The sequence below is a fragment of the Dryobates pubescens genome, chromosome 1 (assembly GCF_014839835.1).
Source record: "Dryobates pubescens isolate bDryPub1 chromosome 1, bDryPub1.pri, whole genome shotgun sequence".
In the NCBI taxonomy this organism is placed as follows: Eukaryota; Metazoa; Chordata; class Aves; order Piciformes; family Picidae; genus Dryobates; species Dryobates pubescens.
The window spans coordinates 48,909,794-48,931,294 of record NC_071612.1 but is presented as its reverse complement, the minus strand read 5'-3'; the positions used below and the strand labels follow the sequence as shown (position 1 = coordinate 48,931,294).

Here is a 21,501-nt window from a genome sequence, read left to right as displayed (position 1 = left end):
TCAAAAAGGAATATATAAATCTAACTGCTAGCACGCTTACTCTTTCCAGAAGATCTATCCTCAGAGTTTGTCCTTTCTTAGACAATTGAAAAGTCACACCAATGTTTAAGGGAAGAATAATTCAGTTACCCTTAGGTGACTTTGTGGTTTATGACACAGCATGTTTAACAAAGACTCAGTACCCGTTAAATGTATCTATGACACTCAATTTCATACATATGAGAATTATGCCCAATGTACACTCCAATCATAGCATGGTGGAGAAACAGAATGCCACTGGACAGAGATCTTTTTCCATCAAATCATGAACATTAATACAAGTCTTTTCCATTTAAAGGTCAATAATGGATTAAATTCTCGATCTCTTCTGATCAAAATTGACTGTGCAACGTTCCTTGACAAATCTCACTGCAGCTGTTTCACAGTGATCCTGAGGCAAGCAGTTCACTGTGGAAACATTACCACTCTTAGCTTTGCACACCCAAAGTTAAAATTGTGGGGATGTCTCTACATGGCAGCTGATTTCAAGGCAGAAAACTCTGAGTCCTGAGCTAGTGAAATTTCCTGCTGCCCTTGTGTCAGAGGCTGATTATGCTCTACGACTGAAGTATCTTCTTACACAGCTAGCACTTTCATGTATGGATCAGGACAGATTGTCTCCACAAGTACCTAAGAAGATTTTAGGTCAGCTCTCCATTCTGGCTTTGTTTTTTTTTTTATTCTGCCATTATTAATGAGACAGTCAGAAATTACCATCTTGTCAGGGAGTTCCCTGGCCTTTTCTCATTTGATATTGTAAACCATCTTCCCTTTCTAAAAGAAAGATTTTGAAAGTCTGCTCTCAGATAATAACAGAACTTCAGAAGTTTGTTTTCCCAAAAGATTTTTGGGCTCTGTAGGATTCTACATTCTTTGTTGACCTATACCATTTGTAGCCTTGAGGGAATCTCTGTCCTGACTTTACCTTCACATCTACATACAATCTCTGACAAGTGAAAACAGAGAAGGCATAGCCAGAGGGCTGCTAACCGAGATCTCATACCAAAGCTGGTCATCAGCACCATGACAATTTTTTGTTGTCACACTGAGAACACCAGATCTGAAATATTCTCAAAGTTGGCAACAATTCTTGGGACAATACTGGCTGCAAAAATAATGTAATCTTAGAGGTCTATTTAGGTAACAATTGATTACCCTAACAGTGAAAGGGAAATTGGATTTGAACTAATTAATCAATTCATGTCAACTTAGACTTTCCTGAACTATTCAACTGAATTGTGAAACCTAGTTGAAGAAAAAAATTGGTTTTGTTTCAAAGCTACTACAGAGTTTAACAGAGAAAAAACTGAGACGCCTTTTTTTTCCCACTTGCCTTCAGCACACACATACTCTTAGGTGTTAAACGCCACATTTCCTGAAGGACACTATTCTAGAAAGTCCTACTGTATTTTAGAAAAACATGTGTGTATATATATACACATACATGCATTTAAAGTAGTTCTGTGTGAAACTGCAGAAACATGATAAAACGAAACATTTTTTTAATTGACCCCAAAACTGTGACAAAACAAGACCAATGTGCTTTTCTCAATATTTACTTTTCCTCATGTAAGATTTCTTAGGCGTTCTCTGCAGGTTGAGGAGGTGATATTTCTCCTCTATTCAGCACTGGAGGGGCCACATCTGGAGTGCTGAGTACAGCTCTGGGCTCCTCAGCACAAGAGAGATGTGGAGCTACTGAAGAGAGTCCAGTAAAGGGCCACCCAGATGATTAAGGCACTGCAGCATCTCTCTCAAGAGGAAATGCTGTGATAGCTGGCACTGTTCAGCCTGGAGAAAAGGCTCAGGAGGATCTTATCCATGTGTAAAAATATCTGAAGGCAAGGTGCACAGAGGGTGAAGCCAGGCTCTTTTCAATGGTATTCAGTGCCAGGACAAGAGGCAATGGGCTCAAACAGAAACACAAGAGTTTCTGTCTGACCATCAAAGGAAAAACTTTTATACCGTGAGGGAGACTGAGCACTGGCACCCATAGCTCAAAGAGTTTGTAGTCTTTATGCCTAGAGGTAGCTGAAAGCTGTCTGAACATAGTCCAAAGCAACAGTGGCCCTGTTGAGCAGCAGGGATTGGACAAAATGACCTTCAGAGGTCCCTTCCAACCTTTGCCATTCTGTGAATCTGTGTAACAAAATTTAACCACTTAGGGCTGGGCACTGATGCTCATATGAGGTCCCAAAAAAATTTTCTTTCCTAAGCAAAATTCTAGCTAAAGTCCAAATAAAAAACTTAATATAAGCAGCATTGACTGGTCCACAAAATCTGAGGGTGTGAAAAGCAATTCCATTGTTTTTCTGTGTTCTGTGTCAAACAATGCATTAGTAACAGTCAGAAACACCAAAGCATTAATTTACTAAATTATGAGGCAGGGGACTGAGATGAAACCAGTCAAAAAACCAATGTTTTGCTCCTGTTCTCATTTTCCTGAACAGTGTAAAACTAGCCAGATACCACAATGGCAGACTTACTCTGCTGTCAAACCCTCACTCTGTACCATTAAGGATTAATAGTTGACCTATGGAGTAACAGAAGGAGGCTTTCATTGTCTGTGTGGACAAGCTGCAGAGGTGGGTAAAAATAACTAAAAAAATCCCAAACTGCTATTTTGAACTTCTCAAAAAAACCCTCTACTTTTTGAATCCAGATCATTTCCTCAGTCTAATTTATGTTATAGCTTACCAACAGCTGAAAAGACACAGCTGAAGAAGCTGTTGTAGGACAAGTTTGAGCAGTAAGAAAAGGTGGAACATGTAAACTGCCTGTGGCACCAGAAGAAATGCTTGTCAAGCAACAGCTTCAGCACTGCAGCAGCCAACTTTCCAATATGATCCTCCTTGCCTGTCTCAACACTTAGGATAAACACAGACCGAAGGAGAGAATTGTTTTGATTTTGTTGCATCCTTCCGTATCAAATTACTAACACCTGCTGTGAAAGTTTGAACTGTGGATTCTCCAATGCAGACTTTAACACAAGGAAACCAAGCATATTACCACCGTGGTATAGAACTAGCCATTCAGTACAAACCTGAGCTGCCTTGTAACAAGAAATGTAAACAGCAAATACTCCAATTTAACTGTACAAATATCTTTTTCTTTGGATTCTTTGTATATCTCTTACCTGACCAAGATCGTGTTTTTGTGATTACACTCATGAAACTGGAATGTATTTTCTGATGAAGTATACAATGAAACTGTCCCAGAAATTCAGTATGACGAGGGAATACTTTTTTTAAAAAATGCTTGCTCTACCTGCTTAAATTCTTTTCTACTTCATGAAAAGCGGTTTGTATAAGCTGCAACACTTGTAACACCAAAAAGTATCATCTGCTATTTTTCCCCAGATATATCTGCACTTTGAATCAAGCTCTGATTTTATACCATTACATACGCAAGGCCTTATCAATTAAATCCTTCTGTTGCTCTGTATGGACACTAAGCAGAAGTCTCTTTCCCATTTTACAAGTGATTTGGCACACATGACGTTATATAAACCTTGGGACTGAGGAACACTTTTTCCACTTCTGAAGCTGTAGGTGTGTATATCCAGCCCCACTCCCACAGAGTGGTAGTATGAGACCCGCAAACATATCTTGATTCTGGGAAGGACCTGGCATGCAGAATGGGATTAAAAATGCTGCTCACCAGCTTGGCTTGTCAATGCACATAAACTTCACATTTTGCACATAGAATCATAGAATCAACCAGGTTGGAAGAGACCTCCAAGATCATTCAGTACAACCTATCACCCAGCCCTATTCAGTCAATTAGACCATGGCACTAAGTGCCTCATCCAGGCTTTTCTTGAAGATCTCCAGGGACAGCGACTCCACCACCTCCCTGGGCAGCCCATTCCAATGGCAAATTACTCTCTCTATGAAGAACTTCTTCCTAACATCCAGCCTGAACCTCCCCTGGCACAACTTGAGACTGTGTCCCCTCGTTCTGTTGCTGGTTGCCTGAGACTGACCTCCACCTGTCTACATTGTCCCTTCAGGTAGCTGTAGACAGCAATGAGGTCTCCCCGAGATGAAGAACCTAGGACACAGAGACAAAATGTCTGTCTCACAGAACACAGTAGACATTAAGAAATGCATATCAAATACAAAATAAAGTGGAAAAAAAGCACCCAAATAACCTGTATCTGATTTCTGTACACGTCATCTCCTTCCTCAAATACAGGGATATTGTTCTGAACTGTTCCCAGTTGGGTTTGTTTGCAAATTAGCACTTGCATTTTCAACATGTGGTTGGCCTCTCCCTAAAGCAATGAAAATGATGATGGCTCTTTCTGAGTCAGTACTGATGACACTGCTACACAGAGGACAGCAACAACAAAAAGGATTGATTGCCATCATTCGCTTTTGATTTTCTTGGTCTCATCCTAATGACATAAACTTTCAGTGTGTACATCCCTTCAGACATTACCTTCATATCTATTTCTGTACCGTGGATCTGTTGAGCTACTGTTTTGATGATTCCAATGACAATATCCTGGAGCCCTTCTCTTTCTGAATAGTAATGTAGAATGAGTCCTTTCCCCTTCTCCGCATCAGTGCATCTAAAGGAAGGGGCTCGCATACCCGGGTAAATAGTAGCAAGGTGGTCATGCAAAGCATCCAGATTCTGGAAGAAGAAATTAAAAATATGATTACAAGGTATTCACTTATTACTTCTGAAGAAAGTACATAATCTGTCCAATCTGAACTTCATCTTCCTGACCCCATTCCCTGTGTGTTTGCCTTGTTACTTGTAGAACTGTCATCAGCAGGCTTTTCAGGTAGTTTGCAATGCTCTTTCTGTCTGCTTGGCAATATTTGGACAATGAATGGCATCAAAATTAGCACTATTAAAAGTTACTCCAGATAGTAAGAATTAATGCTTGGTTATGCTGCATTTTGAAAGGCTCTGATGATCAAAGATCTTGTTTGTGTTTCTCAATCCTTTACCTCATCCATTTTCATCCCTTCCACTTCTAGTCCCTGTAATCTCCTTTTCAGACGTGAGTTTAGGTGTCAAATACAAGTAACTCTGTCTGAATAAACATCAATCTTTTTCCTTATTCTCAATGAAACAGGCTAGTTCTGACATCATGACAATTTACAGGGCCTGCTAAAGTTTCAAATTTTAAAGTAGAGATCTAAATGCTTGAAAGGTGAACATCAACTACATATTTTCCTTGAAAGTAGCTGAAAAAATCCACAGAATACATAGAATATGTCACAGCTGCTGTAATAGCAAAGGCTACTCAGGAAAGAGAACAGGTCTTGTATTTTTCCAGCTGCTGTCCTGGACATTTTATGAATTTAATTTTAAATCTTGACCAGACAAATTGCTACCTTATAAAGAGATCAAAGAGAACAATGAGATCAAAATCACACTCAGAACACAATACTAGCTCCAACTTTCATTGTGAAGCAAGTATCGAGGCTCCAGGTTGCTATTTATTGTATACTAAACACAGAAAGAGCAACCTAGTTTGCTGGAGAGTGTTGCAACTCACAGTTATTTACCTATGTTGTAAAACTCATACCGCTCCTTTAAATCTTAAACCTAGAACATTACTGCATATTTCAAATGTTGTTCTTTCACTTCCCTAAGTAACTGCTACCAGGCTTGTTTTCCATATTGTTTTCTGACAGCACAAGTGAGATGAAAATATTTTCAGTGTGATGCCTGGGCCATTCTCCACCTTTCATCAGCATCTGCCAATCATCAAATTTGTGGAAGCGTACTGAATTTCATTTCCTGTGAGCTGTGAAGTGCTCAAACAGCTGCCTAGTCTCCTGGGAAGCCTCCAGAAGAACTGAGATTCTTAGAACTTAATTCCATAGGATGCACACTCAGCCTAGAACTTTCTCCTTCAATCTTTTAGGTTTTTTTGTTCTTACATCAACACCTCCAAATTAAAACTTGAAGAGGCAGCAACTGAGGAGTCAATTCATTCCAGCTGTTAGTGAACATTCAGTTAGAAAAAGCATAATGATTGAAGGCAAATTCTGTAGGATCTTTGCAGGGTTCAAGATAATGAGCTTGGAAGAGACTGCTTTGAGAAGTGTGGATAAGAGCAAGCAAACTGATTAGCTCCTAGGAAGTACCCCACAACCTCCTTACCTGGGTGCAGAATTGCTCTTTTCAAACACAAGCCTCAGAAACAGCTGAGATATATTGACCAGGGGGAAAAAATATCTCTTAAGGAGATACATAAGAAAAGACAATAATAAAATTACACATTCATCAACACTTGAAGAATTGCAGGAGCTTGTTGTGGGAAATGTCCAATATCAAGGACAGAATTTTCATAAGCTGTTCTTCTAACCAGTAACACTTAAGTCTGGTGCAAGTGCTGCTAATAAATGGCTGTAGCCCCATTCTGCAAGACTACTTTGCCCCTCTACTACCCCAGTACTGCTGACTTTGTCCAAGCAATTTCACAAGGCCCTACAGCCTTTACAATCATCCAAAGTGGGTAATTTGCCCAGGATGTACAGCAGATGCTTTCCAGCCCCCAGTGCATCTTTTCTCCCCAGGCATACTGACTCCGAGGTGAGCAAAGAGCTTACCATATTCAGAACCTTGCTCCAACAATAGTCAAGAAAACAGAGATTTGCTTCCAGATCAAGAACCTGAAATCACTTTCAGAGCCTGTCATTTAACACTGCCATTTATACCCACAGTCCTATTTTATGTTGTGCTTGATCCATTCTAAATCAATACTGCAGCTTCTATAAGAATGAATGAGTCACCTGCTGTGGGCCAGAGGTACAGCCAGGTACAGATAATAAATACTAGGTTAAGCTCAGTCTCTGAATTCTTGGTGCTGAGATTGCTCAGATGTATGCCAGAGCTTATGCCAAGACCCAAGACACTAATTCTATAGCTTCAGACAACCATGATCAACTCTATGGTGAAATACAAAGGAATCTCCAAGCAAGAACAAGCAGTGATAACAAATCAGGCAGATCCTGGCCTGTCTAAAAGCAAAGAAGTTGTAACTGGCATGTGAAATACCAAGACATGTAATTGTGTGGTACAGAGCATCTGGAAACTTTTCTAAAAATGAAACTTGTCCCCTGAAATTGATTGCACTGCAATTATGAACAACAGTGTAGCCAAGTAAATGACTCCATAAACCAGAGAATTAACCACTACTCAGGTGTTTGATTTTTATTCAGTAGAAAGCTACCAAACAGAACATAAAAACATACTTTGGGCTTCTCAGGAGGCACCTCTTCATGCTGCTTCTCTTTGGCACAGTACCTTTCACTATTATTTGCAATTTTTCTGTGTATGTTATTCATAGAAAGTATAAATATTCGATTTAGTTGTGCTATCTTTTTCCTCTTAAGTGAACTTTGTGTTTCATCTACGAATAAACCAAATTTTCTCTGAGATGGCAAGGGAAGCAGAATGTAAATATCAGGTTTATTTTCACATGCTTTGAAAAGCTGCAGCCCTTAATGATTTCATGCATCCTGAACTCAGTCTAGATTTTTAGAAGCATCTTTTGGGACCCTATGATGTATTTTAAGACTCTGACAGCACATTAAACCAAATCTCCACCTATTTTTGTAGTAAGTATATAGTTCCTGACCTAATCTGACTGCTGGAAGACAGAAAAATAATATATTACAGATAATGTTGACTTCCCATCATAATAAAAAGCTATAGAGTACATTTCTGCCACAGCTACTCATACACTAGTTCTGTTAAAATTTACAGGAGTATATAATAGCCAATGTCATCTGTTGACACTGAAATTCAAACAAAGCAGCTTAAAATACTGTTGTGAAAAGAAGATAAATGTAAGCCGCTCATGCTTTTATAGACATTTGGTGTACACTACAAACATGTCCAGTCTTTTCATCGTCACACATGTTAAGGAATGGAAAAAGAAGTATATGGGAAAAGGCATAAGGGAAAGAAACAGGGAAGGACTGGCCCATCCAACAAAGCAAAGGATCTTAGATAAATAAATGAAATACAATTCTTTCTTCTGAGATTTTAAAAAATTCTCTCTGACCAATACCCTGTTTTCACTTTCTCTGTACTACATCCTGGTTTTCTCTGCTACATGATTTTATCAGGGGCATATTTTTTTTTGTGATGAATATGCACAGAATATTTCTGTATTACTTACTAAGAACCTTGCTTGCAGCTGCAACCAGATCTTACGTTTTGGAATCATCATAAATTATTCTAACCAGAAACTGGGAAAAGTATGGGAAAAGGCATAAGGGAAAGAAACACGGAAGGACTGGCCCATCCATGTGTACATCTTCTTCCTCCTTCTCCTCTATTCTTGCTTTCAACTATAACTACAATTTCAGTACACGAATCAACTTTAAATTTTACATTTATCTGAAGGCTTACTTTGAGGGCAGCTTGTGCTTGAAGCTATGAAATATAAAGGATGTCACATCCCATAGACAGACAACAGTATACAGGTCACAGATGGCGTGCAAATGTCAGAGCACACACATACCCTGTCTGTCTGCCTGGCAATTACAGTCCATGGGATTTGTACAAGAACTCGTGAGTTGACTAAATCTAGGAAGCTCTGGAATAATTCAGATTTTGGGGCAGGTAGCAAGACATAAAAGTAAATATTCTAGTAACTCAGCAAACTGCACTGTGCTCTTTTCACTTACTATTGCTGTAGAGATTTTAAGGGAACAAATGACAAGAAGCTGCTAAATTATAATGAATGTCAGTAGAACCTTGTCACTCAGCTTTTGGGTAATCTCCCATGAAATCTTATTCAGTTCAGTGCTTTTAAACTCGTTAAAGCATACAGCTCTCCCCAAAAGTGATATATTTCACAAATCTTAAATCTGAAGTGTTATTTGGAAGTCAGCAATTTTCAGGTGACAAAAAAGGGAAGACCATTTTTTTCTACACCTACAATCACACTTTAGAGAAGTCGCTACATTTATTTCATGCTCTTGAAATATAGTTTTCATTCTCAGTTGTTTTACAGTCCAGTATCTGCTGTTCGGCACTGCTACTCTATCCCACCCTTAGTTCATGGATGAAGGATGATGTCTTAGAGATAAGCTGTTTATCAGTCCTAGCTGTGTATGTAATGTACAATTAGAATTAACCAGTATCTAGAATTAGTCAAGAGAACTTGGGAGAAGAAATACCTTGTGAATCTGAACAGGACATTTTCTGTTAGTGTAAACAAGCCTTTTCACTTAACACACACACACACACACATAGACAGACAATTTGAAGTGGTGTTTTCACATCTCTTGAACTTTATACTTTTGTTACATATTAAAAATTATCTTCAAAACTTTTCTTTGGAATTTCAAATGGAATTTCAGATTTCTGCAACCCCAGCTCACATGCCTTCTCACTTCTTTTCTATGAAATTGAGCAGTCAAAGATGCTATGGGAAAATTATTACTCAAACAGGTAAATGAATAATATATTAACTGAGAGGTAAAGAGAACAATGACAAAACTGCTGAGCAGTGAAAAGCAATGTGGAACACAGTTTTTAGACACCTCTCCACAAATAACTGGTAAATCTCCATCTAATCATACAGAACAACCCATATTTCCAAATCTCAGCCTAATCAACAGATTAGACCTTACCTCTGGTATCTGAAATAATTTGGCACAAAACTCTTACCTGCAAAAATTCTCTGACATTTGATCCCAAGACACGTAGAATTGTATCATAACCGGACTCTTGACAAAACACAAAAAACATCTTCCCAAACATCTGAAGAATTTCCCCAGCATTCAGATCTAGTTAAAACAGCAAAACATGACTCAGTCCAAACGCCACGTTTCACACACTGATTACTACTTTAGTCTCATATTCATAAATTACAAAGACAGCACCTAAACTCTACCCAGATTTAGTGGGCCAAGAATATGAGAAAAACAAGAGTCAGGGCCCATGTGGCAAATGATGAGTATTCAATACAGGAATTTCATTAGAATTTACCAATCACCATCATGACTTCACTGCACTGTGGATTTCATGCAGGTATAGCAATTTAGATTTCAATACAGGTGAGAAATCACTGCTTCAAAATAAAGGAACTCAGTTGATAGTAGTTCTTGCCTCAAGGGAGTTATTTCTGATTTACAACAGCATCAGACTGCATCAGCTGCACCAATTCAGCATTACTATAGCCATCCTAGTCTTGTGGGTTCTTGGCTAATTACTGCTTCAGAACAAATTTATAGGATACTTGAGTCTGCAGATAAAGAAATGGTGAAGGACATAATTTTACCTTCTAAATTCCAGACCAGAGCTATGGTGGTTGAAAATTAATGCAATTCAAATCAATAGTAGATACAAAAGGAGATACACAGCACAAACATTTCTGTACGTGCATGCTTGTTCAGCAGACAGAACAAGGATGCATTCATGGGCTGTTCTTCCAGCAGTGGTTGAAACCTGGGTGTATGGGCAGGGTAGTTACAGTGGCACAGTGACTTACAGCACTATAGTGTTAGTTCATGACTGCTTGTAACACTGACCATGCTCTGTAGATGGGGTCTGTTATGGCAATTTAAGGTGTACCTATGACTTGTAATACTTTGGAAGCAATAAAAAACACTTCAAGGAATAAAACAAAGAAAAGGATCTTAGATAAATAAATGAAATAAAATTCTTTCTTCTGAGATTTTAAAAAATCCTCTCTGACCAATACCCTGTTTTCACTTTCTCTGTACTACCTCCTGGTTTTCTCTGCTACATGATTTTTTTCAGGGGCATATTTTTTTTTGTGATGAATATGCACAGAATATTTCTGTATTACTTACTAAGAACCTTGCTTGCAGCTGCAACCAGATCATATGTTTTGGAATCATCATAAATTATTCTAACCAGAAACTGTCCTTCTTCATCCAGCTGTGCCTCCTTCCTAAAGAGAAGGAAAAAAAAAATAAATAAATTTTTTTTGATTGAGGAAGAAGCACCATATTGATAAATCAGTTCTGTATTATATATATTATACATTGTTTGTTACTAGTCTTTTAAATAAATAAGTTTTCAGGTTTTACCTTTAAGAAGTAGGTACAAGATGTAGGTACCTACTCCAATACCTGGGTCTTGAGAATTCTGCACATATCCAGTAGACGGGGGTGGGGAAAGGTGCTAGGATTTTGTAAGGCCTTGTTCTCACATTGCACATCAGTTCTTCATGAATAAAGTGTCATCACTTAGCTGAAGCATGTTAAAAATATAAATTTCTTCACTAAAGGAAACAATTCTCAACCCTGAGTTTAACACAAGCCTTACGCATACATCACAGGCATAATTACAACTATGGCTAAGTGAGAACACCACAAACCAAAACATCACTACCCCTTTGTTTCTCAGGATTATTTCTTATTCTCTTCATGTTGAACACTGAGACAGCAGCTTATCCAAAAGGCAGCACAATTCTGTAGGCTATTTTCTTTTAGGGATATCAACTGAGGAAAACATGTTGATATCCCTAAGCAATGAACTGTTGCACCTGTCAAGCCTTGCATTTGGCACATGAGTTAAAGGAGGGCCCACAAGTGTCTCCCTGTTTTACCCCATGTGCTTATAACACAAAAGCCAGACCACTTGTGCTGCAGTAGTGGCTGAGCCCAAGCTCTTGGGAGGAGGAAAAGCAGCATCCTCACAGGCAGGATATACCCCAGCCATGTGTGGCTGGCCCTGCCACACATAAGAGTATGCCAGAGGATATGTCCCCAACTCTGCCCTAGCGCAAATGTAAGTCACATTGTCTATTTGATTCTCATCCCCTGGCACATTCTCTTTCATCACAGAGAGCTGGATGTGCAGGAGGACACACCGTGGTCTCTGGTGAAGCCATACTCTCTTTGTGGAAGGCCTCATCTGGTGATGAACAGCCTTCTTTCCCAGTGTATTTTTAATAATAGCTGTTCACCTTCTGTAGACTTGCCTACAATGACTCTCTATAGATACAGTGCTCTATGCAGAACCAGTGACAGAAGAGGAAACATCTGTAGATACTCATACTCTAATTTATGTGCTTCGAATGTACTTCGGCACAGTACAACTAATATGATAATGATATCTATAGTAGCAGACAGAGGGTCACATCTACCTCACTGAAAATATAGCTTTTTCTCTAAATGCAGCTCTATGCTGCAGAACACTTCAAAAAGATAAAGGCAAAGAGTTACGAAAGCCTAGAAGAGAATGACTAACATGAGTGATATGGTCTAGTTGGTGTGATGGTGTTAGGTCATAGGCTGGACTTGATGATCTCAGGTCTGTTCCAGCCTCAATAATTCTGTGACTCCAGCCTCAATAATTCTGTGATTCTGTGAATCACACTTTATGTCACTCACACACACAAAAATAAAAATTAATACAAGGAATTGTTCCTCAGAAAAAGCCTTAGAGTTAGGACACACACAAAAATGCAGACAGCGAGGTCTGGCTTTTACAAAATTTGCATGCCATGCAAATTGAGACATTCACCAACTCAAGACAGGAGTAATTATTTTTCTAATGTACAAATAGCAAAGAACTATGAGGAAAAATTATTTACTAGTACCATGGTAATGAAGGGTTTTTACCAGAGCAGGGCAGAAATGCTCCTTAATATAAGACTCAAACATATTTCCAATGGCTCTAAATTTATAATAGTCATCAGAGAAATTATAAACCTATAAACAGTAGATTCTAAATCTACTATGTAAAATTCTACATCCCCTTTTACACCAAAATCTTTTGTCTCTACCATCATAACATGATCAACCATCAATCAAATCAAAAGTCTTTGACTGAAACTTAATTTTCTAGAGCAGGCATAATTTATTTTTAAATGAAATAATCCAACATAATAATGCCTACACAAGAATTCAAGTATTTACAGTTGCAGTGGAATTATCCAGACAAATAAACAACTTCTGCTTTACTAAAATCAGAGAGGTTTGAGAATTACAAACTCATGTTAATCTTAAAACTATAAGATGGCAAATGGTACTGCTGATAAAGCCTAATTCCAATATGATATGGTGGTATTCTATTGACATAAATGAAGTTACTGATCATTCAACCCTCCAATTAGTAATCATTAGTCTTTGACAATCTGTTCACTTTCTAATTGAAGTCTGGAACTCATTATTTTTTTCCTCTTCATCTTCCTCTACCCTGCTCATTGCATTCTTACTACAAAGCAAAAATTACACTACACTGCTTTACATTTCAAATATATATACATACTTATTTTAATTAATTTATGAAGTCTTGTAACTGCTCACCCTGGTTTCACTGAGGTAGAATCGCAGACCAGCCATGGTCTGCAGGCCTTTAGCAGTTCTGAATCAAACAGGGCCTGAGCTAGCTCTGAGGTGTATCCCCACGCATAAATGTCACACAGTATAAAGGGCAAAATTTGCTGAAGATGGAGCACTCCCATCCTCTTCCTCCTCTCCATGGTTGTTCTGCTTATAGGGGCTTGCTCATCTTTCTGCTCCTGAGGATTTCTTTCCATTTGTTGCGACTGCTGTACATTTAATAGGCTGAGTACAACTTTGTTTATATCAGCGTTCGCATTAATATTAGGTTGTTTGATTAAATCTGTTCTCATTTCTGCCTATAAGTCATCTTTCCTTATCCCTATCCCCATTCTTACCTGGGGAAGGGTTATCAGGTGATAGAACTGCTATAGTTTAGCCCCAGGTATGGGTGAAATGTAGATACTGCTGTATGAAATATACATTTTTATACTCTGTAAATAGACATAATGAGATAAAAACAAGCTAAGCAGTTTTCCTAAAGCAATCTGACAAAGCTATAGGGGAGGTGAGACTAAACATCATACATCATTCTACAAAAAGGAGTATTATTTATTATTCTATGGCAAGAAAAACTTTAATAAACTTAATGGGGGTGTTTATTTTTCATATTCCACAATCCTTTCATTCTCCAAAATAGTACTTCTAGTCCTCTTCCCCAGCTATTCTCTGAAAACTTCAGATAAGTCTGCAGGATACCAAGTCTCACTGATTCCTGTAAACTGCTCTCATCCCACATATTCCTTCTTTTCCTAAGTAGGAGGAGAGCTGGAATTTTTAGTGGGAAACATTGTCTTGAAGCACAAGAGGTCTTTCAGACACAAGAAGGTAGAGTTCACATTTTCTCAGGACTGAACCAAAATTAATGAGAGAAGAGAGCCATCTTAATTATTTGATTCTCATAACATGATGCATAACTGGAAGTCAGATACAACTCGGAGAGAAGTTTGCAATGGGTGGACAAACTTTCCCACATTTCTGATACATGCTGTGCTTTCATTTAGTCTCTGATCTCAGCCAAACCACAAGGGATAATACACATCTGGAAAAGCAATGAACATCCTCAGAAATACTGCATACTTGCACAACCCAGCAGACGCAGTTTTTCTGTGTGAGAATTTTCCTATTAAAAACTGACCCAGTTTGATGATGTTGGTATCTCTTTCAAAGCTTCTTACATTTCTTTCCAATTACATTGACTGGGACTTTTCCTGTTTCCTTCTCTGTGCCAAGCTTCTTTTCTATTTGTCTTTATTTTCAATGCCTACAGTTGCTCTGAGCCACCACTTTTACTGTTTTTTTCAGTATCTATTCTATTTAGATTGTTTTAGCTATTTTGTTTTTCTCCAGTTTTCTCGAGATCCTTTGGATCATACAGTGGCCAGCTCCTCTGTTTCATTAACGATGTATTTCCCATTAAAATAATTTTATTGATAGCTCAATTAGTAATCATGTCAGCATTCCTTGATTGTAATTTTCTGGGGTGAAACTCACAGCTCTAAGGCTTCACCCTCCCTCAGTATCAGCAGTCTTGCTAAGCATTGCAGTGGTACAGGAAAAGGACATAGTGTTTGTCCTGCCTTCTAGTTTAGTTTTATTTTTACAAGACAGAAAACTACTTTGTTTACAAAAGACCTGTAATCCAATAGAAGCTAATCTCATTTGGGAATATTCTTTTTTTTTCCTAGAAAATCTGTCAAATTAAATACTTATTCCTTTAGGGGATCACACTTCTCCCTCAAAACTATGATTGCAAAAATCTCATTGCTTCTACGAATAGGGTAAATCCCACAATATCTGATCTAAACCTATGTCAAAAGATAAAATGCCTTTAAGTCCAATTGATTTACCTAGATGCTGACCTGAAATATAATTCAGGTACGTATTTTTCTTTCTGGGTTATTTTTCCGTTGGATGGATTTCCCTGCCTGCTTCATCACCTAGTAACAAATGCTACATCATCTGAAACCTTTCTGTCTCTCTCAGTAATTTGACAGCTGTAAGAACTTCTCTAAGTCTTCCTCTCTGAAATATTTGATTAGCCTTAAGACTGCATGTGATAGGGAAATGCTGCTGTAAATTTATCCAAAACGGCCAATGCAATGTGAAAACACTCCTATTTTTACAAAGGCACTTGTCCTTCAGCAGGTCTACAAAACCACAGGTTCCCTAATAAACTTGTTTCAGAGAGCTATCACAGATATCAGCACCAGTGAGGCTGGCCATAACGTGACCAGCAGCCTAGGAAACAAGATAAAGGTATTGAAATGTTCATTCAGGTGAATGGGCAATCCCTAATTTGTCTCCTCATGGCTGCACTTTTCTGACCTAATTACCTGGCCTCTGCCTGCATTTACACTAATGAAGTGGTTCTACAATGAGCAATATGAAGAAATATACAATAGTGTTGAGAAAACTGTTTTAACTAATACTAAAATTGAGGCTTGTCAGCTTTGTGGAGCTGCTGTGGCTCACCATCCATCCATCCATAGCTGGGTTTAACTCCATAGTATCTGATAGCATGTAGGTATGCAAACCTGCCTGTGTGGAACAAGGTATGGTTACAAACCTGAATACGGCCTGGCTGACAGATGATTCATGAGCTGGAATTAGAACTGTAACATAATGTGGCATCCTTAGCTGCAAAGAATTTACATTTGGTTGACCATATTGCATTGAAAACTTCATAATCCACATCTTTATGAAAAGCTGTGGTATTTCCCTTTAAATGTTTAGCTGAAATCTTTATTTGAAGTTTTTGACCAGATAATATTATGAGAGTAAATTAGCTTTTCTGCAGACCATGGTGTTTGATCACAAAGGCATTAACAGAAACAACATGTTGGTTGCTTTCTTAAGGGCTTGACTGGAAATGAGCCAAAAGAAACAAGCTCTGGCAAATCCCCAAGGCCTGGTTAATTCTTCAGTGAAGTAGCAGCACTACAGTAGCGAACTTTCAACTTTTACACAGCCTTTCTTTCAAAATAACTTCTAAGTCAAATAGAATAAAATTTACAATCAATGTCTCATTTGCATTTCTAGAGACAAAAGGGTGTGCTAGGCTCCCCAGTAACTTCACATTCAAAACTTTTTATAAATCTGGGATTTAAATGCTCTTACCCAAACTAACTCCTGTTCTCAACACATGGGATGTGGTATGTCATGGTTCAAAACTTACATCCCATATTATGCCTGTTCTAACTGCTACAGTCTGGCAGCCCTTTATTTTACTCTAGTCTAATTTTGAATGATTGCACACAGCTATTTCAATTGTGGGAAACAAAGATTTCAGCCCAGACTTTTCTAAAATGCCCTTGTTTTCTTCCAGAATGTTTATATTATCCAGGTTAATGTGAGGAAGTTTACTTGGGAGGAAAAAAAGAATCTCAACCATTGCAACATGGAAGATAACACAACTATATAGAGGTCATTTTTCACACACAGGTTTAACCTTGAAATCACTGGAAACATTCCTATTGAGTATATCAAAGCAGGGTCAAATCTTAAAGGTGCCTCTATCAGTCATGCTAACACCCCCCAAAGTGTTGGTCTGGCAGCACAGAACGGTGTTACGGGTGATAGATACTAAACGTGTACAATGGGCCCTTTCAAAATCTTTCCCATCGTGAAACAAGTTTAGTATCTGAAAGCAGGTTACTAATGCTCAAAGGCAATGTTAATAATTCACAGGGATGGATGAAATGTTAAGTGTGGGCAAACATTCCAATAAAAAATATTCTTCAAATGAGAACTTGCAGATTTTTTAAACCATAGGTTGAACATATTTTTATTTCATGTAAAGGAAAGATTTTTCCTGGTTGGGTGTAGTTGGGATTATTTTGTCATCTTTAGAGATTTTACAGATAATCACAGTTGGACAAGAAGCCACATCAGGTTGTTCCTACTTATATACCCCATTCTGCACAAAGTGGATTTGAAGGTTGTTTTTCAGTCAGATTGTAACATTTAAAGGACATTTGGAAAATAAATGTAACAAAGAAAGTTGCTGCTGTCAACTTTTTCACTCCTGTGCAGCAGCACTTTCTGTCCTGTCTCCTTAGTCAGTCATAACGCTGGAATTCAAACAAACAAGCAAAACCAACCAACCAAACAAAAAACCCAACAGTAGCAACAACAAAATACAAACAAACAAAAAACCCAAATACAAAACCTTACAGGAAAAGAACCCTTTCCATTACAGAACTTTGCATGTAGTAAAGGTTGAAAAGAATTGTAATGGATACAAAGAAATAAAAAAAGATGGTACAATTACTTTGTATCCTGACAATGCACAGCCTGCCCTGTGATACAACATTGTAATGTATAAATTGTTGGTGTCACTTTAACAGATCATCTAGTATCCCAAACACACAACTGGATCTCTTCCTATCAAAACTCCAGTCTGAAGTGCATGCCCTGGGTGTGTCATTTTGAACACACCACAACAAAAGCTAGCTCCAAAACCACCTCTAGAACTTCTTCCATGATAGGTATTGTTTCTGTTGGGACTTTGCCACCATTGTGCTTGACTATTCTTGGTGTACTGAGGATGGAAAAACTGCTCCAAAAACTGAAGAGACCAGTCAAAACAATCTTAATGGCAGAATAACACAATCGCACTCAGAAACCCAGCGTGGTTCTGAACTGATAGGAGCATGTCAAGTCTAATCCTGTTCCAAAAGTAACACTGTGAAACACAATTATATGTGTCAGAACTGAAGATCATGTGAATGAAACCAGACATCATCATCTTTGCATCTCTCTTACATTAAAATGGTTAGCTCATTGCTTATTATATTACTGTGCAGATGGTGTGTGCTTTCAAAATGCTTCTCGTCTTTTTTTTCATGCATTTCACAAAGATGCTTTGCTAAAAATTGTAGGAAAGCAGGAAGTATCTATGGAAGGTTTCAGGACAAGAAAGAACAACAGGCCACTGATACTGGAAGGATGGCTTGATGATAAAGAAGAGCTGACTGTGGTAAACAACCTGAAGTGCGAGACAGGAGGACACTTCCCTCCATGCTGGAGAAGATCAACCTGATATGGGATGAAGATAACAATGGACAGCTGCATATCAAAGAAGAAAACTCAATTAGCAGCAGGGGTGCAAGAATGTCAGGGAATTGCTTACCCTGCTCGATTTTTCCTATATAAGCTGCTTGCTCTGTACCAATAAGTGATTCCTGCCTTACCAACAAGGGAGTCCGTGCATGTTTTCCAATAAAAAAAATATTAAAAATATTAAACCACTCTTCTCACTCCTCCCAAAAGGAAAAAAAAAAATTAAAATAGACTTGTACATTTTGTGGATGGTCCAGAGATATTTTAAAACACCCAGCTGGGAAAAACACAAATTATATTAAGTTACAAGATTAAATAAAAATGGGCACCTGTCCAGGAAAATGACGTTCTGGGTAAAGTAAATATGTGTATTTATAGACTTCAGAGTTCTGAACCATTTCCCAGTTTCACAGGACTGGATATGAGAGTGTTTAATGTAGGTTTTCAAAACAAGATAATCCTAGAAGATACAGTTAACAGTTATTTGCTGCTACTCCAAATACTAAAAACATTATTTTTTTAAAAAATATATAAACCCAGTATTATTTTGCTTCCTTTTATATAAGTGGTCTAAAAGCAGTGATATTTACAAAGCATTTCATTTATGAGAGTGACAGATGTGCTTCTAACACCTGGTGTCCTGACAGGTCTTCTAGTTCTGGGAAAACTGCAAAGTACCTGAGAGACTCTGCAAGAACATTCACACCATGTTTCACAACACGCCAGTATTTCCTTTCAGCCAAGTCTTTCCCATACAAATTAAAGACTTTGGCATCTGCACAGTTTAAACTCCCGACCTCCAACCAGCTCCTTCCGCTGTGAGGCACTGAAGAAGCAAAAAGTGAGCTATGACCTTAACAAATCTTGTGAATATTAACCTCCAGATCTAGACCTCATCTATTCAGCAAAAGTTTTACAGGTTTTTTCCAACCTGGTTAATTCTGTTCTGTTCTATTCTATTCTATTCTATTCTATTCTATTCTATTCTATTCTATTCTATTCTATCCCTATTCTATTCTATTCTATTTAAAAAAAAAAAAAAAAAAAAAGTAAAAATACTCTTTAGAACTTTGGAATAGTATGAAGTAAGGACTCAGAACACAAATGTTCTTAATGCCATTTCTGCATAAACACTGAGAAAAAAAGTTCTTTCACCTCCAACTGGCTTTTAGCATGTATTTGTAAGCAATTTGTATTGTGTTTTTTGTTTCAAAATTGGTGGTTTTTGTTTCAAAATTGTTAAAAGATTGATTGAACAGAACATCCCCAACTTCAGCACTGGGTAAACCCACATGGTTCCAAGGAGGCAGTGAAAAATTCATTTTCATGTTTTTATCACAGACCACTGCAATTAATTATAACTGAGTCACAAATTACCAAAATAAGTATGGATTGTCAATGTAAAACTCCAGTGAATAGTCTATTTTTTCACCAGTATTGAGAAAACAATTAAGATAATTAAGACAGTATGTGTACAATATTTTAAGAGCATGAAAGAATCAGTAACTTCAGGTGAATGTAAAGCAAGCATTCTTCATACAACATTTGGTGTGGGCTGGGAAAGTATAATACTGAATAAGTTCATAGCAGTTCAACAAAGCAGGAGAGATTATTCCCATGGGACTGAGTACCACCACTGCTATACATGTCTGTATGTTAAAATCCGTAAGCCATTTGTTACACATGTGGACTTTTTCTACACTTCCTGAGAAGTACATAAAAAGAAGTAAGAAAGACAGCAATTTAATGGGACCGTTCCAAAAGCATTAACAAATTTAAAATAATTAAGTCCTAGACACAGCCAAAGCTACACTTACATGTTTAAAAGGAGTCTGACACCAAGGTTCTCTTGCAAATCAGCCCTTGTTGAAAAATACCACAAATAATCAGAAGGCTTTTTACTCACTTCAGCTACACATGGTAACTAACTGAAATGCCACACTTCAGATCTTGTACAGATCTTTTGATTCTCATCTCCTGTTTAGTTTGCACTTTTATAGCCACACGTGGTTATGTTGAAATAATATGCACACACCCCCATAAATCACAGTATCACCAAGGTTGGAATAGACCTCAAAGATCATCGAGTCCAACCTGTCACCACAGACCTCAAGACTAGACCATGGCACCAAGTGCCAGGTCCAATCCCCTCTTGAACACCTCCAGGGACGGTGACTCCACCACCTCCCTGGGCAGCCCATTCCAATGACGAATGACCCTCCAAGTGAAGAACTGTACATGCATATGTATCTATGCATACAAATGTAGTTTCTCTGAACACTTTACATTCTAAGCTGATGATTCCCCATCCATCTTTTCTCCCAGCAGAAGTGACACTTAACACTAGACAGATTGACACAGACTATGGCACTGTTTTACATGCTTTTTAAAGGGTTGCCCTATCTACAGAAGCTACAGCCATCTGAAAACTTAAATATTTTCCATAATGGTTGGGAAGAAATAAAATTAGGGTCTCATAAAGACCCATAAGCATTTGATGAAAACTTTTTTTGTTGTTATTTGATGAACTTTTTTTTGCTCTGTAGAAGTGGGGAAAATGGACTCAGGTACTACTTATAGCACTCATTAGTAAAGTTTGCTCCAAGCGAACTTCATCATCACCATTCATTAGTGAAGTTTGCTCCAAGCCACATTTTTATGCCTCTCCCTGAACCTGCGTAACACAATCTACCAGCCCACAGAACCTGTTCCCTTTGCTGCAGGCTATCAGTTCTTTCAGTACTGAGGCTAAATTCAGTTAACGCCCAACTATTCCATATTTTATTCTATCCCATTCATTGATATATAACCTCAGGCTTGATTTACAGCACAGTTTTCATATCCACCTCTGAAAAGAGAATTATTACTAGCAAGGCTTACTGTGGAATTGATCCCTAAACTATTTGCATGTGGAAGCATTAATCAGCAATCCCAACAAGGCCAATTACACCATTCATTAATTTGGGGTTCCCAGTTTGAGATAGGTAGACCTGTTTTTTCAAGGTATTCAGCACTTTCTATGCTCAAAACACAGCTTTCAAGGATTTTACACATCACTGGTGTCAGGCATACAAGTCACCTGAATTCCACCTCT

General features: G+C 38.0%; 1 protein-coding gene across 1 annotated transcript in view; it reads right to left on the bottom strand.

Moving 5' to 3' along the window:
- The window catches only part of GUCY1B1 (guanylate cyclase 1 soluble subunit beta 1), a 46,086-nt gene that overhangs the window by 17,964 nt on the left and 6,621 nt on the right, over positions 1 to 21,501 (bottom strand). The window contains exons 3-5 of the mRNA XM_054165532.1: positions 10,842 to 10,942; positions 9,694 to 9,812; positions 4,483 to 4,680 (exon numbers count right to left, since the gene is read on the bottom strand). Of these exons, the coding sequence (XP_054021507.1) occupies positions 4,483 to 4,680; positions 9,694 to 9,812; positions 10,842 to 10,942 (418 nt within the window). The remainder of the gene's footprint in view (positions 1 to 4,482; positions 4,681 to 9,693; positions 9,813 to 10,841; positions 10,943 to 21,501) is intronic.